The sequence below is a fragment of the Balaenoptera ricei genome, chromosome 7, assembly GCF_028023285.1.
Source record: "Balaenoptera ricei isolate mBalRic1 chromosome 7, mBalRic1.hap2, whole genome shotgun sequence".
Lineage (NCBI taxonomy): Eukaryota > Metazoa > Chordata > Mammalia > Artiodactyla > Balaenopteridae > Balaenoptera > Balaenoptera ricei.
This window is the reverse complement of record NC_082645.1, coordinates 116565457-116584428: the sequence shown is the minus strand read 5'-3', so window position 1 is coordinate 116584428 and position 18972 is coordinate 116565457. Positions and strand designations below refer to the sequence as shown.

The 18972-nt window shown below is 52.3% G+C and overlaps 1 protein-coding gene across 2 annotated transcripts in view; it reads right to left on the bottom strand.

Annotated features, from left to right (window-relative positions):
• Positions 1 to 8789: 8789 nt before the first annotated feature.
• SH3BP4 (SH3 domain binding protein 4) overlaps positions 8790 to 18972 on the bottom strand; it is a 91848-nt gene continuing 81665 nt past the window's right edge. For both annotated transcript variants that reach the window (XM_059928977.1, XM_059928976.1), the window contains 2 exons: positions 10429 to 10617; positions 8790 to 9612 (listed from right to left, as the gene is read on the bottom strand). In XM_059928977.1, coding sequence (XP_059784960.1) covers positions 9388 to 9612; positions 10429 to 10617 — 414 coding nt within the window. In that variant the 3' untranslated portion in view covers positions 8790 to 9387. The remainder of the gene's footprint in view (positions 9613 to 10428; positions 10618 to 18972) is intronic.

Below are 18972 nucleotides of genomic sequence, written 5' to 3'. Positions count from 1 at the left end.
TTTTTTCCCGTAAAGTGTGAGCTTCAGCTGAGCTGAACATATGTAATGTTATAGTGGAAAGACCAGTGAACTAAAACAAGTAGAGATAGAACTTTCTAGAATAAAATCCAAAATGGACTCGCCACAAAACTTACATTTGTTTGATTTTTAAACATCATTACAATTACACACAAACCTGTTCAGGCACTTGGTACTTGGCCTCCATCCTCCCAAGCGAATCGGTCAGCAGTGGTCATTGGGAAGTTGTTTATTCAACAAGTCATTCATCCAAGAATGTATTGAGTGTGAGTGTGCGTTTCTTGAGCGTGAGCGGGACACTGTGGCATCTGCCTTGTCCAGTTTGCAGTCTGTGAGGGCACAACAAGGAAACACACGGCTCTAACACGGACAGATTCGGGTTATATCTGTGGTAAGGGCAGAGGGCTGGCACGTGGGTTTGCGTTTTCTGGGTTCCACGCATAGCAAGAGTGTCCTCAAGAGGAGGACAAACTGACCGCCTGGAAAGCATAATAAAGCCACTAGCTCAGTGAGCTCGAAACAGCCACAAGAGCAAAGAGCCACGGAAACAGAGAGTTCACCTTGTATCTCCCTTATTTGTCCAACGATCCGAGTCGTGAGGGCTGCACGGGAGTTGGTCATCAGCCAACATTGTACTTTGCCAAGAAAGGCATTAAAACAACTACGACAGGACTTCCCTGGTGGCGCAGCGGTTAAGAACCCGCCTGCTAATGCAGGGGACGCGGGTTCGAGCCCTGGTCCGGGAAGATCCCACATGCCGCAGAGCAACTAAGCCCGCGAGCCACAACTACTGAGCCCGCGTGCTACAACTACTGAAGCCCACACACCTAGGCCCGTGCTCCGCAACAAGAGAAGCCACCACAGTGAGAAACCTGCACACCGCAACGAAGAGTAGCCCCCACTCGCCGCAACTAGAGAAAGCCTGTGTGCAGCAACAAAGACCCAACGCAGCCAAAAATAAATAAATAAATTTTAAAAACAAAACAAAACAAAAAAACAACTACGACAATATACTATCTTTATCAGTTGCCAAAATAAAGGACACGTTAACACTAAAAAGGAACGAAGGCTTAATCTCAGGATCAGGGAGCGTCACCTGCTTTCTGTAAATCTGGCTTTCACGAAAGCCTCCGTGCATTGTCCTTATTCCTCTCATTTTGGGGGGGCAGGTGGAAGCTTAGCAGGGCCAACAAGAACCTGTGCGCCAGCGTCTGGGAGACACGCCTTCGTCGGCCCGCAAGGGTGGGGTTAAGCGGCAAGGGGCACGGGTTTCTAGTTCACAGGGACCACGCTGGCGGCCGTGTGGAGGAAGAGATGAGGGGGCGGGGCTGGAGATGCAGGTACAGGGAGAGGTGATGGTGGCCAGGACCAAGGTGGAGCCCGGGAGAGAGGGGAGAGGAAATGAGAGGGGGCGACCCAGGAGCCTTAGAGGTCGAGGTGATGGCACAGGTGCTGGGAGGGGAGGCCCCGTGGAGGATGTCCATTCAGGTTTCCACACGGTCTGCTCCAGCTTCTCGCTGGCTTTTTTGGTCTAAACTCTTTCAGTGACGCCTTCCATTCTTCTGCTTGGAGCCAGAGTCCTAGAACTGCTCCCCCGTCACTGCTGTCCCCGACAGCCACGTCCTCCACAGCTTAATCAACCCCTCCCCACCTCCCAGTGAAGCCGTTCGTCCACGCCGGGGACCCCCAGCCCTGACTCGCCGTGTTCTCAGAGGCCCCTCTTGGCCTCGCTGCTCCTGCCCAATCAAAAGCCACACCGAGGGCTTCCCTGGTGGCGCAGTGGTTGGGAATCTGCCTGCCAATGCAGGGGACAGGAGTTCGAGTCCAGGTCTGGGAGGATCCCACATGCCGCGGAGCAACTAGGCCCGTGAGCCACAACTACTGAGCCTGCGCGTCTGGAGCCTGTGCTCCGCAACAAGAGAGGCCGCGATAGTGAGAGGCCCGCGCACCGCGATTAAGAGTGGCCCCCGCTCGCCACAACTAGAGAAAGCCCTCGCACAGAAACGAAGACCCAACACAGTCATAAATAAATAAATAAACAAATACTAAAAAAAAAAAAAAAAAAAAAAATGCCACACCGAATCCATCTCCCCCTTCCGTCGCCCACACCCTCAGGCCCCTGACATCCAGGTCAGTGCAGGGGCTTTGGGACCCCGGGCTTCTCCTCGGCTAATCCGACCAACACCTCCTGGCCGGGTCTGTCACCTCCTCACTCCCATCCCCCAAAGCCTCCCCTTCCCTCTGCGTCTAACCTGGCATCAAGCCTGCTCACCCCACTCTCCTTCCCCCGGCCCTTCGTAGAGCAGCGTAAACCCCGGCGCCTCTGACCCCGCACTTGTCCCCAAACTTCGCCTCATCAGAGGCCTTCCAGGCCATCCTGATCTACACCCGCTCCTTCCCCTAAGGTCACGGTTTTCTCAGTGTCCCTCCTAGCACTTCACCTCCACCTGACCTCACACTGAACATTGATCTAGTTTACCGGCTGTTTCCCCACTAGCGCGGTGGGCTCCATGGGGACAGGGGTTACAACCCCAGGGCCCGGAACAGTGCCGGGCAAACAGAAGGTACTCAATCAGCATGTCTTAGTAACCCCCTTCCCCTGCCCTTCCAGAATCTTCTCAGGATTTCCCCTCCACCTTGGGGTTTCTTCTCAGAACCCCCAAATACACAACCACACTCTCGTTCAAAGCCCCGTCACCCAACAGGCTCCGCCCTCCCTGGAATTCCTTCTTGGTCCACTCTCATGACAGTGCCTCAGTCTCCCTGGAGCTTTGAATATTTGCCCCTGCTCTGGGTTACAGACTCCTGGAAGCCCAGGAGCTGACTCCTCTCCCTTGATGGGTCGCCCTTGAGCCTCTGCATGCCCACGACGGCACCCAGACCACATATACCGACGAGCAGCTCGCTGGCCCTTCCGCCAAGCGGCCTGCATCCCGCTGAAGTCTATGCTGTTCCCTCAGTTTTGGTGGTTCTTTTGCTGTCCCCAAGGTGAAAATTGCCTTGAAAATTGTACCATAGACATATGACACGAATACAGATATTCTTGTATTGATAAAAAGTAAACCAATTGAAATAGAAAGTTGAGAAAAATGACTTGAGATATTTAAAAAGTCATAGACAAAACCAGCTGATTTCTTCCAGTTTTTCTTCTCCCCTGTTAGGTACGCTATTGACTCAGAGAAGCAGAGCTTTATAAAAAGACGATTCTTGCCAACCTGGAGCAGAAAATATTAATACAAGCAATTCAAACAACAGGTATAGCAAATCTTGGTGATTCACTTTCCTTAGGAGGAGCTTTTTTTTTTTTTAAAATAAGGGAAAAAATTGCGTCTTTACTTTCATGAACTTTTAACTGCACATTAGCATTTCCTTCAAGTATGCATGGAGGCAACAAACCTCTGTAATATTAGAAATTCCTGTGGTTTTGTAAACAATTTCTAAATCTCAGATACTTTTATGCCCATTAATGTTTTTGCAGCTATTGAAATCCTCTTCACTACGTGGAGCTTATGGGGGATACGAGACCTGCTACTACACAATGTTATTTGGTGCATAAAGCAGCACGTCACAATTTAAAAAAATCTTTAGGTAACTGTATGTAAGAATAATTGCTTTCATTTGTGATCCCAGGTCACGAATGCACATTACTTGATGCATTTATGTGATTCTGAGGTGTCTACAGACTTCACCAAACTGTCAAGGGGGTCATGGCACAAAAAGAGTTAAGAGCCCTGAATCTCACTCCCTAGTTTTCATAACCAGACCCTGGGGGTGCAGGGAACTGGAGCTATAACTTTTTTCTTTCACATTAAAAAACTTGTGGTAAAATGAACATAAATTTACCATCTTCCTGATTTTTAAGTGGTTCACTAAGTTCAGCAGCGTCAAGCACACGCATATTGCTGTGTAACCCACCAAGGATGAGCTCTCGGGTGGAAATGACTAGGTCTTAATAAAGGAAAACTTTGTTTGTATGTTCATTGTACCTCAATAAAGCTAAAATTCCAAAAACAAACCCAAAAGGGAAAACTTTGGCTAAGTGTAAATATTTTAAATACTCCTGATTTTAGGGAAACGGCCACAAAATAGTAATGCCCAGCGTGCATGCACATCCCGCCAGAGATCTGTGAGGGCAGAGTGGAGACGCCCGTCTAACCCTGACCCACAGCCGGCTTGTCAATGAAACTGCCCCGGCTCTGGCTTTGGGCATTTGCTTCTCAAGCAATGGCTTTTACACCGTTTCCTGCTTCTAATGCTCTGTATCTGATGTGGCACGGCTGGGGGTGGACAGAGCTGGGCGTTGGCCACTGCGCCAGCTGGGCCTGTTTGCTTTCCTTGAGTCTCAGGGTTCCCATTTGTGAAACCAAGGTGGTCCAGGGGGTTAAACAGAACCAACCTTTCGTAGAGCACAGGTGCTAAGCAAAGCCTGGGCACTTGGCATTCCCTTTTGCCCCAACATTCAGGTTACTTGACTATTTAGGATGAGGTCATTTCAATCTATTCTATGTAAAACTCAGTTTTATTACAGCAAAAACCAAGGTCCAAATATACGTTGCCGTTGTGCTAGGAAATGAATCATTAGGGCGTGTCATTGCTGTTGGTGTACACTCCATTGAGTTCCATCCCTGTCATGCTTTTCCCTTTGAACTCTTTTTATTTTTTAAAAAATTTATTTGGCCATGCCAGGTCTTAGTCGAAGCACACGGACTGACCAGGGATTGAACCCAGGCCCCCTGCATTGGGAACGCGGAGTCTTAACCACTGGACCACCAGGGAAGTCCCTGAACTCTTTTTAAAATATGAGCTGGGTTTGATGCTTTCACTGCTGGACAAGTTTCACTTATTTTTAACATTGGTTGTAAACCCAGCACAAAGCCCATTCTACCCACTCCAATAGCCAAAGTCATCCACATTCTGAGATGCATTTTTATGGCAGAGATATGGGTAGTTCCCTCATGCAACACACATTTATTGCACAAAGCTCTGGGGACTCAGAGACGAGTTTAGACACGGTCACCGCCCCAAGGAGCTCAGTGTGGCTGATGAAGGAAGGACAGGTGTTTCAGCTCAAGAAGAGCCCAGGCAAAAGCAGGGAGCTCTGAGAAGCGGAGACAGTCAAAGGAGTTCTGCAATTGGGCGCTGGGAAACCCAGAGCTGACTGCACAACGGGCTGTAGGAGCGTCTCTGGGTCTTCCTTTGTATCCCATGGAGTGGGGAGGAGAGTGGGCAGGTGCACTAGGTGAGAGGGCGCTGGAGTAGCTTGGCCATGAAAAGCAATGAGAGCAAAGGCACAAGGCAGAGGTCGTTAAGTCCAGGCATGGCAGTAGGGATGGTTGGAAGACCAACTATGGGCTGCGGGGATCTGCAGACCAGACCCCTGGCAGGGAGGGTCCCAGGACTGAAACTGGGCTTGGCGGCTGTGGCCAGGTGACCGGAGACTACCTGAGAGGTGGGGTCTTGGTGACCACAAAGTAAACGATTTGGTGCATACCCCGTACGATGTGACTGCTCGACAACCAGGCGAAGACCAAGGCAGGAATTGACCAGGCACAAAATTGCCCTTTTCTTGGGAAATCAGAGCACAGCTTTTTTCAACGAAGTCTTTCTTCTGAATATTTGGTCCTCAAAAACACCTACAAATACCATAACTTTATATGCCAATTATTACCATTATCAATATCAAAATCAACATCAATAAAGAACTGGAAATTTTAACCAAGCTTCTTGGGAGTAACCTAGAGAATATTCAGTAAAAGTAGAAAAGTCGTTCATGTTCAGACTAGTAGTGCCCAATTCTGGACGTGCGCAAGCCAAGGAAAACTAGTGTGACTAAGTTCTCCTCATCTTTATCTGACATCATCCAGGTGTGAGAGGGATGTTTCCCTTTTAAGAGCAAATCCGTCACCCCTCCAGCTTTTCCATTTACAGCAGTCATCTGGGAATACCGAACCTGAGATTGAAGGGATGCCGGCCGCCATAACGCCACAGCCTCCGGGGCCTGGAGGTAAACTGGTTGCTGCAAAGCAAACCTTCAAAGGCGTCATTTGGGGACCTGGGCTTTGCTGCCTGACTCTTCCTCACCTTTAGGTCCCTGGAATTCCTTCTGTTCAATTGGGACAGTGGAGGGGTGCCCAGAAGGTTCTATGGGACCGGCCTGATGGCGCCTGTATCACCAACACTCAATGTGCCACTAGCTGAGTCACTCGGCCACTTACTTGCAAGGGAGGTTGGAAAACACTTGAGCTGTTTGCTCAGGAAGAAAGTAGGTTTGGTGACCTAGCCAGTCCCATCCGAAGTAGCTTCCCCTTTTAAAGATTTACCTTCCTCCGCCCCTCTGACTTTTGCATTAACCTGGGCAGAGACCTCCAGATAGATCCAGCTGGATTCCTTCCCTACCTTCCCCCAAGGAAGCCACATGCAAAGGCCTCGGGGAAGGAGGCGGGGCTGTGAGTTGAACTCTGTCCTTCAAGATCTGTTGGAGGTCCCATCCCCCCAACCTGTGAATGTGACCTTATTTGGAAATAGTGTCTTTGTAGAAGTAATCAAGTTAAGATGAGGTCACACTCAATTCAGGTGGGCCCTCATCCATGACTGGGGTCCTTAAGAAAAGAGAGGTTTGGATGCAGACACAGGGCAGACGGCCAAGTGATGCCTTGATCTTGGGACGTCTGGCCATCAGAACCTCAAGAAAATAAATTTGTCATTTTAAGCCACCCGGTATGTGGCACTTTGAGACAGCAGCTCTGGATTAAAATCTCCACTTCTGCCACTAGCCGTGCAAGTCAGTCAACTGCAAAATGGGTGTCAGGATATGGCTGGCGGGGCTGGAACTGAGAAGCACGGAGGGTACAGGTGCACCCCTGTATAACACGCCCCAGGCCCGTGGTGGGGAGGGGGTGAGCCCTTTGTGGTCCCTGTACTCTCAATGCTGCAGACACCCTGTTCCCCAGGTCTGGCCTGGCCTTGGGCTCACTGGTGCCTACTCAGCCTTTCGCCTTGGATTAAAGTTAACTTCTCAAGGGGGCTCTCCTTAGCCCCACTCCTCCCCACCACCTGCAGGTGGGGCTGGTCTCCATCAGTTGCCCACCTACCCTCATCCTGTTCTCTCCCTGGGCTTGGTCCAGAGGGCATGGTGAGCGCAGGGCCCGTGGGAGTCCAGCTTGTTGTAACCTGATGAAGATGCCCGGCACTGAGAAATGGCTCGGCCCTCAGCTGTGTATTGTGGGTTTGGGATTGGCCAATTCCAGGTACACAGGACCAAGAAAAAGGCAAGCCACCCACTTGCACCCTTTGGGTGCTCTAGGCAACACTGATTCCCATTAGTTAGTTGATGACTGAGAGCCCTATATTCCAAGAACAATTAAATCAATAGCAAGAAAACAGATACCCGCTAAACCAATTGTCACACTGTCACCTAGGGGAGACTGGGTTGGGACGGAGCCATTGTTCTATGCACAGATACTTACACTAGGTTTTGTGTTTTATTAAAAGTCTGGGTGGGTACAGAAAAAAAACACACACACTTATGTTAAAATATCCAAAGAAAATTTACTGCAACTTCTGTAGAATTGAATTTGTGCTACAAGACATGTTGCATAGGAAACTATTTAAAGCCCCTGAGGAAAAATCTCAATATTTAAGGTGCGACTGGTTTTGTTTCTTCTTTGGGGAAGAGTGAGAGACGCTCTCTGGGAAGACTGAAGGTGGAGAGTGAAGAACCAGTACGTAAGGTGATTTCGTGTGATGATTTGGGGGAATTGTGTATCTTGGTTCTTGCAGCATAAAACATATAGTTTTTTTTTTTTTTATTGTTGCTGTTGTTTTCCAGTCAGTTGGTCTTCCGTATTTGAATCAATAGATATATAAGAATGTTTTAGCCCAATAAGGGATTTACATTGATTATACTAAGTAATTAGCATGTTTCCAGAAAGCAGATTTAGAGAATGAGATGCCGGAACCCCAGATGGCCCAGCATCACTCATGTAAGCGCAGCGCATATCCTGGCCCCTTCCTGGGGATCAGCTCTATTGATCTGCCAGTATTTCTTCATCCCTGTCCCTCACTCCCTTCCGAGATGCATCCACAACGCAATTGTAGAATTCAGCCCAGCAAGCTGATCTCCAACCATCAAGGTTATCAATGCAACAGTCCGCCAAGTCCCAGATTTTATGTGGGAAACATTTTCAGATGATATTCATCCTGCTCAGATAATCTTCATATTGTTAAAAAAAAAAAAAAAAAAAGATTTCCCTATGCTATTTATTTCCAAGGAGAGATGGGCACACCAGGAGGGGAGAGGGGTTACATTTTAGGTGGAATGAAGTAGAGAATTTGGCAAATGGCAGCGGGCACCTCTGGACGTCAGCGTAGGGTGTGCTTGTGGTGATGTTTTCTTCGTGCCCAGAGGAGAGGCTTCGAGCTCTGCAGCAAGCACTCCCCTGCCCCCGGGGAGAAGCAGGACCTCTCAGAGCTGCAGGGGCCACCTCTCTCCAAATGGCGTAGCTCTTTTGCAGGATTAAGGGCACACAGGCAGGGGCCATAGAGAATGCCACCTGCCCGCCGCCCTCTCATCTCAAGTGCACCCAAATTGCTCCTGTTGGATTTCACTCTTCCTGCTAAAGCTCAAAAAAGCTTCCCCGGTGCTGTGGCCGTTCCTTTACTGCAACACGAGGCCAAGGTACAGAAGGTAATAAAAATCACAGGAAATCGCAGGACTAGGACAGCCTCAGAAAGAATGGGCATGGACCACACTCATTTACTGAAACACCACGTTTCCTATTTGATTTCTTTTTTTTTTTTTTTACAAGTACAGAGGCAAAAAGGTCCACCATCTGAACAAGTGTCTTTCCGTGCTAAGTGTTGAAATGCAAAGAGAATCCGGCAATCAGAAATGCCCCCATGACCCTTAAATACATATATACATCTGTAACATAATTTAAAAAGGTCTTTATAGAACATAAAAACCTCAACAGCATCTGCCCCTATGAAGTGTTTTCTTTTTTTTTTTTTTTACCTTTACGGTTCGTTAAAAAATTAGATACCACCTTTCTCGTACGCGCCCCACCCCCCATACTTTAAAAAAAATGTGATTTAAATTTAAATTTATACTTAACAAATAGAAAGCTATTTGATTGGCAACAACCTGCAGTAGAAATTCCCTTCAAGTCTCCCCCGTGACAGAGGAGGCGGGTGGAACATCGCGTGTGCTCGGTCCTGGGTGTGGATCCAGCCAGGAGGGACCCTGGGTCTGTCTGAGCTGACCTTCCCTCCCTCCCCAGCTCTATGTGCCCGCCTGGGCATCCGGGGCAGACAGAGGGCATGAGCCCCGGAGCAGCCCTCCGGGAGGGCATCAGGAGGTCGGAGACCAGTTCAAATCACAAAGTCGTCGTGGTCCACGGGACTGAAAGCAGCCGCTCGCAGGATGTCCAGGGAGTTCACCAGGATCAGGGTCCCTGTGAGGTGTTTCCAGCGCTTGGTGATGGGGTTTTTCATCTTATCCAGGCCGATGTGCAGCTCCTGGATGACATCCCGGTAGCTGTCCCCGATCTGGTGGCTCCAGGTGAGTAGAAAGTCGTACGCGGGCTTCCACATGGCCTGGATAGTGGAGTTGTCCAAAACCAAAAGAGAGAGAAAAAATTGGGGGACACTGAGAGACTGGGTCTTAGAACCTCTCCTAGTACCAGCATCTCTGTTCATCACTGATACTACTTTTTAAAGAGTGAAATGAACCCAAATAGGCCGCCTCTGTCCCGGGCCAGCACATTTCAGAGGGAAGAACACACTTTGTGTGAGAGCAGGTGTATAGTACCAAGTAGTGACCGAACAAACAGAAAGGGTTTCTCTTTCCTTCCAACCTCCCGTAGCACCTTCCATTTATTTAGAAACTCATCACATCCATAAAGGATGCCCTTATTCTTGGGACCTCTGCTTCTGAGCTCTTGCAAGCCTGACTGTCTTTCCAGAAACTTAAAGTGACCACCACAAAACAAGTGAGAAAACAAAGACTCCCTGAGCAGGAACCCAACCAGCCTTGGCCGAAGCTGACAACATACCAGGTATGCATTTCACACCGTGCAGGGCAGAGCCCCAGCCAGAACTGATCACAAAGGGCTCCGTCAAGCATCATCGGGCTGAAGGTAATTCAAGATCAGCATCAGGGACGGATGGGCAGTTCCGAAGATGCTGTTCCAACGTCCCACTTGACGGGAGAGTGGCCTTGCCGCCGCCGCCGGGGCCCGGCTCACAACTAAGGATCCCAAGGAGGATAAGACTTGCTCCCGCTCAGCGAGAGCCTACTACGTGCTAAGCACTTGCTTCCACATTTTACCTGTGTTGTCCTCGTAAAAATGCTGTACAGTAGACGTCGTCATCACTGCATCTTACAGGTGGAGGGAAGGGCACCCCACTCACCTCGCTGTCTACCACCCCATTCCTGTCGCGGTGAGGGGACTCGTACGCGTCCATCTGTCGCTTGGACACCTTGGCGAGCTTCTCGGCCAGCTCCCTCCAGCGCTGGGCCACCTCGACCGCCGTGGTCAGGAGCACGAAGTCCTGGATGAGCCTGACCACCAGGCCCTGGCAGTCCATCTTCAGTAAGGCCTAAGGAGGAAGGAGCAGGCATGAGGCAGAACAGGCGTGAGGCAGGACAGAGGGCAGGCTCCGGTTTCATGGGAAGCCCGCACCGCAGAGACCACGAGCCAGTACCCTCAACGCGGCAAGGCCTGAGCGCCAGCACCGCCGCGACTCCCAGGTGCAGGAAAAACCACGATCTGTGGGAGGTACCGGGTCCCCCGCCCACAAATTCTCGTCCTCCTGGAACCTCCCAACGTGACCGAATGCCAAAGTAGGGATCTTGGCAGATGTAATTAGCTAACATGAGGCCCCACTGGACTAGGGTGGGCCCCTCATCCAATGACTGGTGTCCTCATAAAGAGAGAAACAGACATGCAGAGACAGAGAGAAGAAGTCCACGTAAGGATGGAGGCAGACGTGGGGTGATGCGGCCACGTCACTGGAGCCACCAGGAGCTGGGAGAGGGGCACGGGCCAGACCCCCGCAGAGCCTCGAGGAGGAGCCAGCCCTGCCGACACCTCCAGACCCGTCCCAGGATGAACCTCTGCGGCTCGGAGCCTCCCAGCTTGCGGTACTCTGTCGCGGCAGCCCCGGGACGCCGCCAGGCAGGGTGCGTGGGATGACGGCTGTTCATCTGTTCCCTCCCCGGCTGGGGCACCTGGAGAGGTGATGCCCTTTGCCCAGACAGCCAGCTCGGCACGGCCTGGGGCTCAGAGCAGGACAAGCTGACGTCAGCAGCGGGGGAGCCCCAACGGGCAGAAGAGGTGCAGGTGAGGGCTCAGAACCAGGCCTCTCAGGTTCTGGAGACACACGAAGGCCTCGCGTGGAGGGGAGGTTAACAGGACCATCAAGAAGGTCTCCAGAATTGCTGGGACTGCTCCCTTGACAAAGCTGCGAGAGCCTTCTGGTGTCTCTAGGACAGGGATCACTGACTATGGAGGGACACAAACGCCCGTCAGCCGGGAAGGAGGCAACGGGCAGAGCCTTGCCCAAGCCCCGGCTCGGCCCGAACAGCACAGGCCCACCTTGGACTCGATCCCCCATCCAGGAAAGGGGCTGGTCAGTCAGGGGGGCTTCCAACACAGGGCTCGACGTCCTGTGGGTTCTGTGCGGCCCCAGGCTGGAGGCTGTGTCACATGAGCATTTCTGGCTTAAGGAAACACAAAGCCACATCAGTAGCACAAACCTGCAGGCCTCCTGTCCGCACGCATCACCCCGAGCTACGAGCTACACGGACGGCTGCTGGGTGTCGGGCTGCGGGTCCGGTGAGGCCGGTACAATGAGTGTGCAGCTCTGGGCGGCCAGGATGGAGCCCCGGGCAGGGGGAGAAGGCGCGGTGAGGACCAGCTCTCCTGGGCCATGGAAGGCGCGGCTCGCCCTGCTCTCATCCGCAGATCCTCTGCCGGACTACAGCCTGACACCTGCAGAAGCGACGGGGTCTGAGACCCCCTTGGGTCCTCGGACGTTGAGGATGCAACCAAAGAGATACCGCTACCAGTCACCGGGCCCGGCCCTCTTTCTGTCCCTCTACGCTCTGTCCAAGCACCTGACGTCGCTTCAAGGCTCCGAAGAGAAAGTGTTAAAGACGGCAACCGACCGACCAGCCAGCCCCTCCCCAGCTGAGCCAAACACGCCGCTCACGCGCTCCCTTCAAACATTTCGTGACGACGCAGGCAGCCTGGCATCTGTGCAAGATCAGTCTGCGGGGCTGCTACTTGAAAGAACGCAGCTATTTTTGAGTATTCTCACCTACGTTTTATGTTTATTTGGGGGCAACTTAACAAATGAAGAAATGGTGACTTTTGGGGGAGTCCCTGAATGCAGAGCCTGATGCCCCAGCATCTCAATCTTTGCCTTTAAAACATAAGATCAATCGGAGGCCGTCCTGGGTCCGAGGGGGCTATAAAGGTGGGAAGAAAGAAGGCAGCTTGAGGACCACGTGGTCCTTTTCTGATTTTTGTTTTTGATTTTAAATAGACTACCTTCCCTGAGTGTTCCCAGTGAGCCGGGTGCAGGGCGCGTCTACCTCTCAGAACCCCCATGAAGGGAAGCCAAGCTCACCCCAATTTGCAGGTAAAATCGGAGGGAAAGGGAGGGGCTCCCAGACCTGGGGAGGGCCTCCAGGCAGGCTGTCCCCAGCTGCTACCCACCGTGTGGGTTGCACTGTGTCTGTTTTATAGACCCCGTAGATGCTGGGTGGCTTGTCCAGGGTCCCACAGCTCGAAGGCACAGAAGTGGAGGCAGGTCCAGATTTCCCAGTGCTCAGGCCAATGGCCTTTCCAACTGTGTGGGCACCACGTGACATCAGCACGAGGCTTCATCGCAACGATTTACAGATTTCAGAAAATGGTCTCTGAACTTTGGTATCTTCAAGTGAAATTGTTTGAAAAAACTTAAATGTTTACTAGATTTGTGCTGCCGAAGATGTGAAGAGTATACAGGGATGTGTTTATGGTATGGGGGAGACGTGTGACAAATTGGTAGAATTCTGGATTTAAATTCTTTTGCTTGAATAAAAAACAACAACAAGGTCCTACTTATAGCACAGGGAACTATAGTCAATATCCTGTGATAAACCATAATAGAAAAGAATATGAAAAACAATGTATGTATATGCATAACTGAGCCCTTTTGCTGTACAGCAGAAAGTAACACAACAATGTAATTCAACTCTACTTAAATAAAATAAATTAAAAAAAAAAAGTTAAGAAGAAATTCTTTTGGCGTGGCGTGGTTTGAGCCCAGACACACAGGAGACGCAGGGTGCCCTCTAGCCACGCCTGGTGTCCTGAGAAGGCGTCTGGCCAACCTCCCGTGACAATGGTCCCACCCAGGCTTCCTCACGGTGTCCCAGCAGTGTCTGTGTGCTCAGCTGCCAGGTTCCGCAGGTGGCCTTGTTTTCCAGGTAACAGAACACTTCAGAGTCGCCTGCTTCTGATTCGGGTATCCCTGGCGGGGGCGATCAAAGCTGCTCTCTCCCAGGGCACTGGGTGCAGGCACAAAGGTCCTGAGAAACTCAAACCCTCTCTCTGGCCCCGAGCGGTCACAGCTGGGGCAGAGCGCTGCCCACACCACCGCCAAGGGGTAGTTCATGCATTTATTTTTTCTGAACGGCACATTTTGGGTGCCCACCAAGTCTCAGCAATAGAAAACTTCTCAGTGGCAGGGATATGGTGCTGGAACCCTTTCCCTGAAGCACACACAGCAGTATACACAGGTGATACCAGAAAAAAAGCACAAGGCTGGTTCCAGCTGGACTCCCACGAGCTGGAGTGACCCATGACTTCAGTCAGGGTGGCCAAGTCTGTTCCAAGGGCAAGACAGGACCTATTTTTGGCTTTGCGGGCATGGCGTCTCTGCCTCAGCCACTTGACTCTGCCAGTGGGGCGTGAGAACAGCACGACAACACTTGAACGAGTGGGCAGGGCTGCGTTCCAGTAAAATTTCATTTACAGAAGCAGGTGGCCCGCGGGCCAGTGTGTCAACCCCTGTTTGAAGAGACATTCTTATGAAAATACAACGAAACATCCCTTTGCTGTATGTCCACCCCAGTCATGCTCCCATTCCTGAGATGTTAGAACACCAGAGGGCAGTCACCATGGCAACCCTGCTCCTCCCTGTATCCGCAGCCTTGGGCTTTGGGACCACCCGGCAGGAAGTCCCCAGGCACCTCCCTAAGTGCACAGCAGGTAGTTACTGTGTCCTCTTCTGGGGGGTAAAGAGCTTTTGGCTCCTGATTCAGAGCACCGCTCCACACCGTCCTCTCCAGCCCTAGCTCTCCCTGATCTCAACATCCCCCTTTATTTCCATTAGTTTTCAAGGTTCTCGGTGTTGATTTCACCCCGCACCTCACTCCTAAAGCAACCACCCACCTTGACTTATATCCCACAGTAACTTTCCCTTTTTCAGAGAAACTTCTCCAAGAGCCCAGAGCACTCTTCCTTCCTTCCTTCCTTCCTTCCTTCCTCCCTCCCTCCCTTCCTTCTTTCCCCCCCTCCCTCCGCCCTCCCTCCCGGCCAGGAGGACACTGCGCCTCTCGTAATCCCCAAAGTCGGGAACAATCTCTTAAACTGAAAGTGTGTCGTTGAATGAAAACACTTCCAGTTCTCAGAGCTGGGCTCCTCAGTGTTCTCTCTGCCAGCCTCCACACACACACACACACACACACACACACACACAAGCACGAGATGGCCATCACCCCAATCCACGCAGTTCTACAGCATGAGCCAAATCCTTCTCTCTACTCAGTGCTGAGTGTTGTCATTAAGTCCTGGTACAAACACATAGCAATGTCTTCCGCTTGGGCTTTCGACCACACTCAGAAAACCCTTCCCCAAACCCACAAAGTGTATCAGAAGGAACATTAATGCCCTAAAAACAGAGGAACATACTCTGTCGTTTCTTGCCTTCATGAAACAGAACAAAAACCGACATCGAAACCCAAGGCTCAGAGAGGTGAGGGGAGTGTGTACACACCAGCAGGGCCGTCCAGTCTGGTCGCTGCAGTGATAGCTCTCGACACCAGCAGGGCTGTTAAAGCATCCCCTGTCATTCTCAGGCCTTGCACGCCCCGAAGTGACACCCACTGCCACGCGCCAACGCTGGCTCCTCCCGTGTCTGGAGGGCTCCTACAGCTCGCAGCATGGTGTCATGGAACGCACAGGGACAAGCGTGCAGAGCCACGGGGCCGGGACCCGGCTCGGAGCAGCGGGGGTAACGGTGAGACCAGGCGCCACTGCCCTACCGGAGACCGAGGACCAGAGCACCTGCCCAGCTGGGGGGCCCGCAGGCTCCACGCAGACACAGACAGAGCCGCCTGTACATGCTCTCCAGGCGTGTACAGAATGCAGAATATGGACAGCGCAGGGCAGACGCAGGGGACTGAGGAATATCCGCAGTGTCTACACTGCAGACCGCTAACACAGGCTGCCTCTGGGAGACGGGCCGGGGGCCTTCTCTGCTGCTGTTCCTCAGGACTGGCAAATAGCAACGCAAAAAGCAGCATCTGCTGTTTTTACAAACAGAAAAGTCAATGAGGATGATCTTCATTCTGGAAAAAAGCAAAACCTGGGGTGAGCCACAGCAGCGGGGCAGACCCCAGGACCCCAGAGGCTCTGACGGTCAGCACCGATGTGCACGTGGCCTGGGAACTGCCCATCCCGGCCACGCCGCAACCCAGACCCAGGGCCATCGGCCATCCAATCCCCACCCGCCAGGGCAGGATGGAAAAAAACCCAGGGCTACTGCACAGGGCGCCCTCTTGCTAAGGTCGGCCAGGTCTGAAGGCAGATGGGGGTAAAAAGCCAAGGGATCTAGGCACAAGCGTGTGAGGGGCTCCCTGACTCACAGCACTTCCGTTTGACCTGTACTTTTCATCTCTGACCTCTGCTAAAAATGACCCGCCCACTCATTGCCTTAAATAGAGGAGAATGCAGGGATGTGTGTGAAAATTAGATCCTCCACCGCCAGGTGTCCTGGTATTCTGAAAGAATGACACTCAGGGGGGCGGGGGGGGGGAGGGGGAGACTGGCTGTCACCTGAGTGGCTCTGAGACTAGAAGGCAGCAAGGAGCAACACACCTGGGTAGATCCCCAAGGAGCAGGACACACCTGATCCCCAAGGAGCAGGGACACACGTGGATCCCCAAGGAGCAGGGACACACGTGGATCCCCAAGGAGCAGGGACACACCTGATTCCCAAGGAGCAGGGACACACCTGATCCCCAAGGAGCAGGGACACACGTGGATCCCCAAGGAGCAGGGACACACGTGGATCCCCAAGGAGCAGGGACACACCTGATTCCCAAGGAGCAGGGACACACCTGGATCCCCAAGGAGCAGGGCCACACCTGGATCCCCAAGGAGCAGGACACACCTGGATCCCCAAGGTGCAGGGACACACCTGGATCCCCAAGGAGTAGGGACACACCTGGGTAGATCCCCAAGGCACAGGGACACACCTGGATCCACCTGGCTCCCCTTCACATCCCCTAAAATAACACACCCCTCCCCAGTGCCCACGGAATAAAGCACAAGCATTATCCAGCCCAGGTGGCTGTGTGCCTCCCTCCCATCCCCCCATGTATCACCAACTTGATTCAGCCCAGCCTCCGGCCTCTCGCAGCCTCTGGTTCTACCCCATCCCCTGTTCCTCTGCACCCTTGGCCCTTGCCCATACTGTGCTTTCAACCCGACAGCCCCTCCCTCTTGGATGGGATTCTGCACATCCCCCCTGAGTCAGGGGGGATATTTGCCTTTCCCTGGTCCACCCACGCCAAGGGGATCTTTTCTTCGGGGCCCATTACGAGTCTGTCTTGCACTCCTGTGGTTGTTCACTCCGCATGTCCCTCAGGGAAAGGCCCAACACCCAGCATCCCCACTAAGCACACAAATAGGCACCCGAGAAATGTTGAAAGAGTATGGAGTGCAAACACCTGCCCCTGGCCGGCCGTGATGGCTCTTCCGAGCTCTGTTAGAAGCTGCAGCCATCTACCCGCCACCAGCTCTCGCGGGCCTGTTTCTGACAACAGAATTTGACTTCAAAAGCTCTTCAAATAGGTGGTGCCCATTCCAACCCACAAGTCCCCCCAGCTAAGAGATCCCCAGGGGTTCATTCAATGCCCTCTAATGCGTGGGGACTCTGGGAGCTCTGTCCACCCTGGTCACTCTCCTTGGGGTCAGCCCAGCATCATGCCTCCCCCCATTTTCATTATAGTCGGCGGGGGGGGGGCATCATCGGTGTTGGATGGCCATCCTCTGTCACAGACATGCATGGCTTCTACTGGAGAGCTGGGCGGACCGGGCACAGAGGGGCATTTTCCACGGTGGTCACACCATGCAGGTAAGCAAGGGCAGCAGAGGCACAGCGGGAGGTCATACGGTTACACAAGATGCCTCTGGACCAGCTCTGAGATTGAAAATATGCACTAAAACAATAGAAAGAGGGAACGGAACCAGAGAGCAGAAACACGTCTGACCTCACGAGACTGCATCCAGATCAGATTCTTAGCCTGCATCCATTCATTCATTCACTCAACTATCTGGTTGTTTCCTACGTGCCAGCGTCCTTTCCCTCGTGGAGTTCATATCCAGTTAGGGTAATGACAAGAGCCATGAATACAAGTAAACAAGACCATTTCAAATTCGAGAAAGCACTGTGAAGACAATGATACAATAACACAGAGGGTCAGTGACCCAGAGACACAAGGTTGCTTTATCCAGGGCTGCAGGAAAGGTCTGACAAGAGGACATTTGAGCTGGAATCTGAAGGACGATAAAAAGCCACGACATGAAACTGGGGGAAGACAATTCCAGGCAGAGGGAACAGCACGTGCAAAGGCCTGGGGCAGGGCAGCTGGGTGTGTCCGAGATACAGAGAAAAGGCCAGAATGGCTGGTGTGCAGGGGCAGGTAGGAGCCCCCGGGGTGTGATAGGCGGGGCTGGGTCTTACAGGGCCTGTGGGGCAGAGGAAGGGGCCGGACCTCGTGCAGAGGGCAGTGGAGGGATGGACACCTCAGTCCTTGATTCCTTTCTCCTTCCCATCTCCCGCAAATTTACCATCCAAAACCTTCACCACTTCTAATTCGTTCAATCACTGCTTCCAAACCAAGGAGCCATACTAAACAGAAAACTACCTTCAAAATGAGAGGGGTGGGGAAGAGGTGATCTGGCTGTGACAGGGCTGGAGAGGGGGTGGGTTAAATCAGTGGTTGAGGCCACAGGAAGCTTGACTGCTCAGTGATTTGTTACGTCCCTGGAAGTAAAACACCTGGTTTCCAGTGACTCCTGAGACACGCTGGGATAAATCAGCCTGTGGTTTCTAGAAGTCTGGCCAACCATTCAAATCTGCCAGCCCACAAGATGAAGAGATAGGAGAGGAGTGGGGGAAATGTTGCAAAACCAGTTTCACTTCTGTACCGCAAATCTAACCTAACCTGTCTCGGGGCCAAGTTCCTGCCAAGGTCAAGGTTCATTTCCTCCTCTCTGGGAGTCCTGGTGGGTGTGGGGCTGGCGGGGGGGGCGGGGGCCAGGGAGAGGGACTTGGGACGCACACAGACCCCCGTCCTCACACACACTAACCCAAGGAAGCCACCTGAAAAACCTGCTCTCAGAGAAAGTTCTCCAAGTTGAATAAAAAAAGATGAAAAGAAATGAGGAGGAAATGGAAGTGAGAGCCACCTCTGTCCAGGGCGGGAGGAAGCCATTCAGGTTGATGCGTCCTGCACGTCTGCCGGTTCCAGGTGGGCGTTTTCTAGCTGTGACGAAGGAACGGTCAATACCCTTTATGTTCCATGAATGCACATCATTCCACCATCGAGCGCGGATCCCAGTTGGACGCTCACCCCGCCCACTGTGCGAGGTCCATCCACGAGGGCACCGGGCA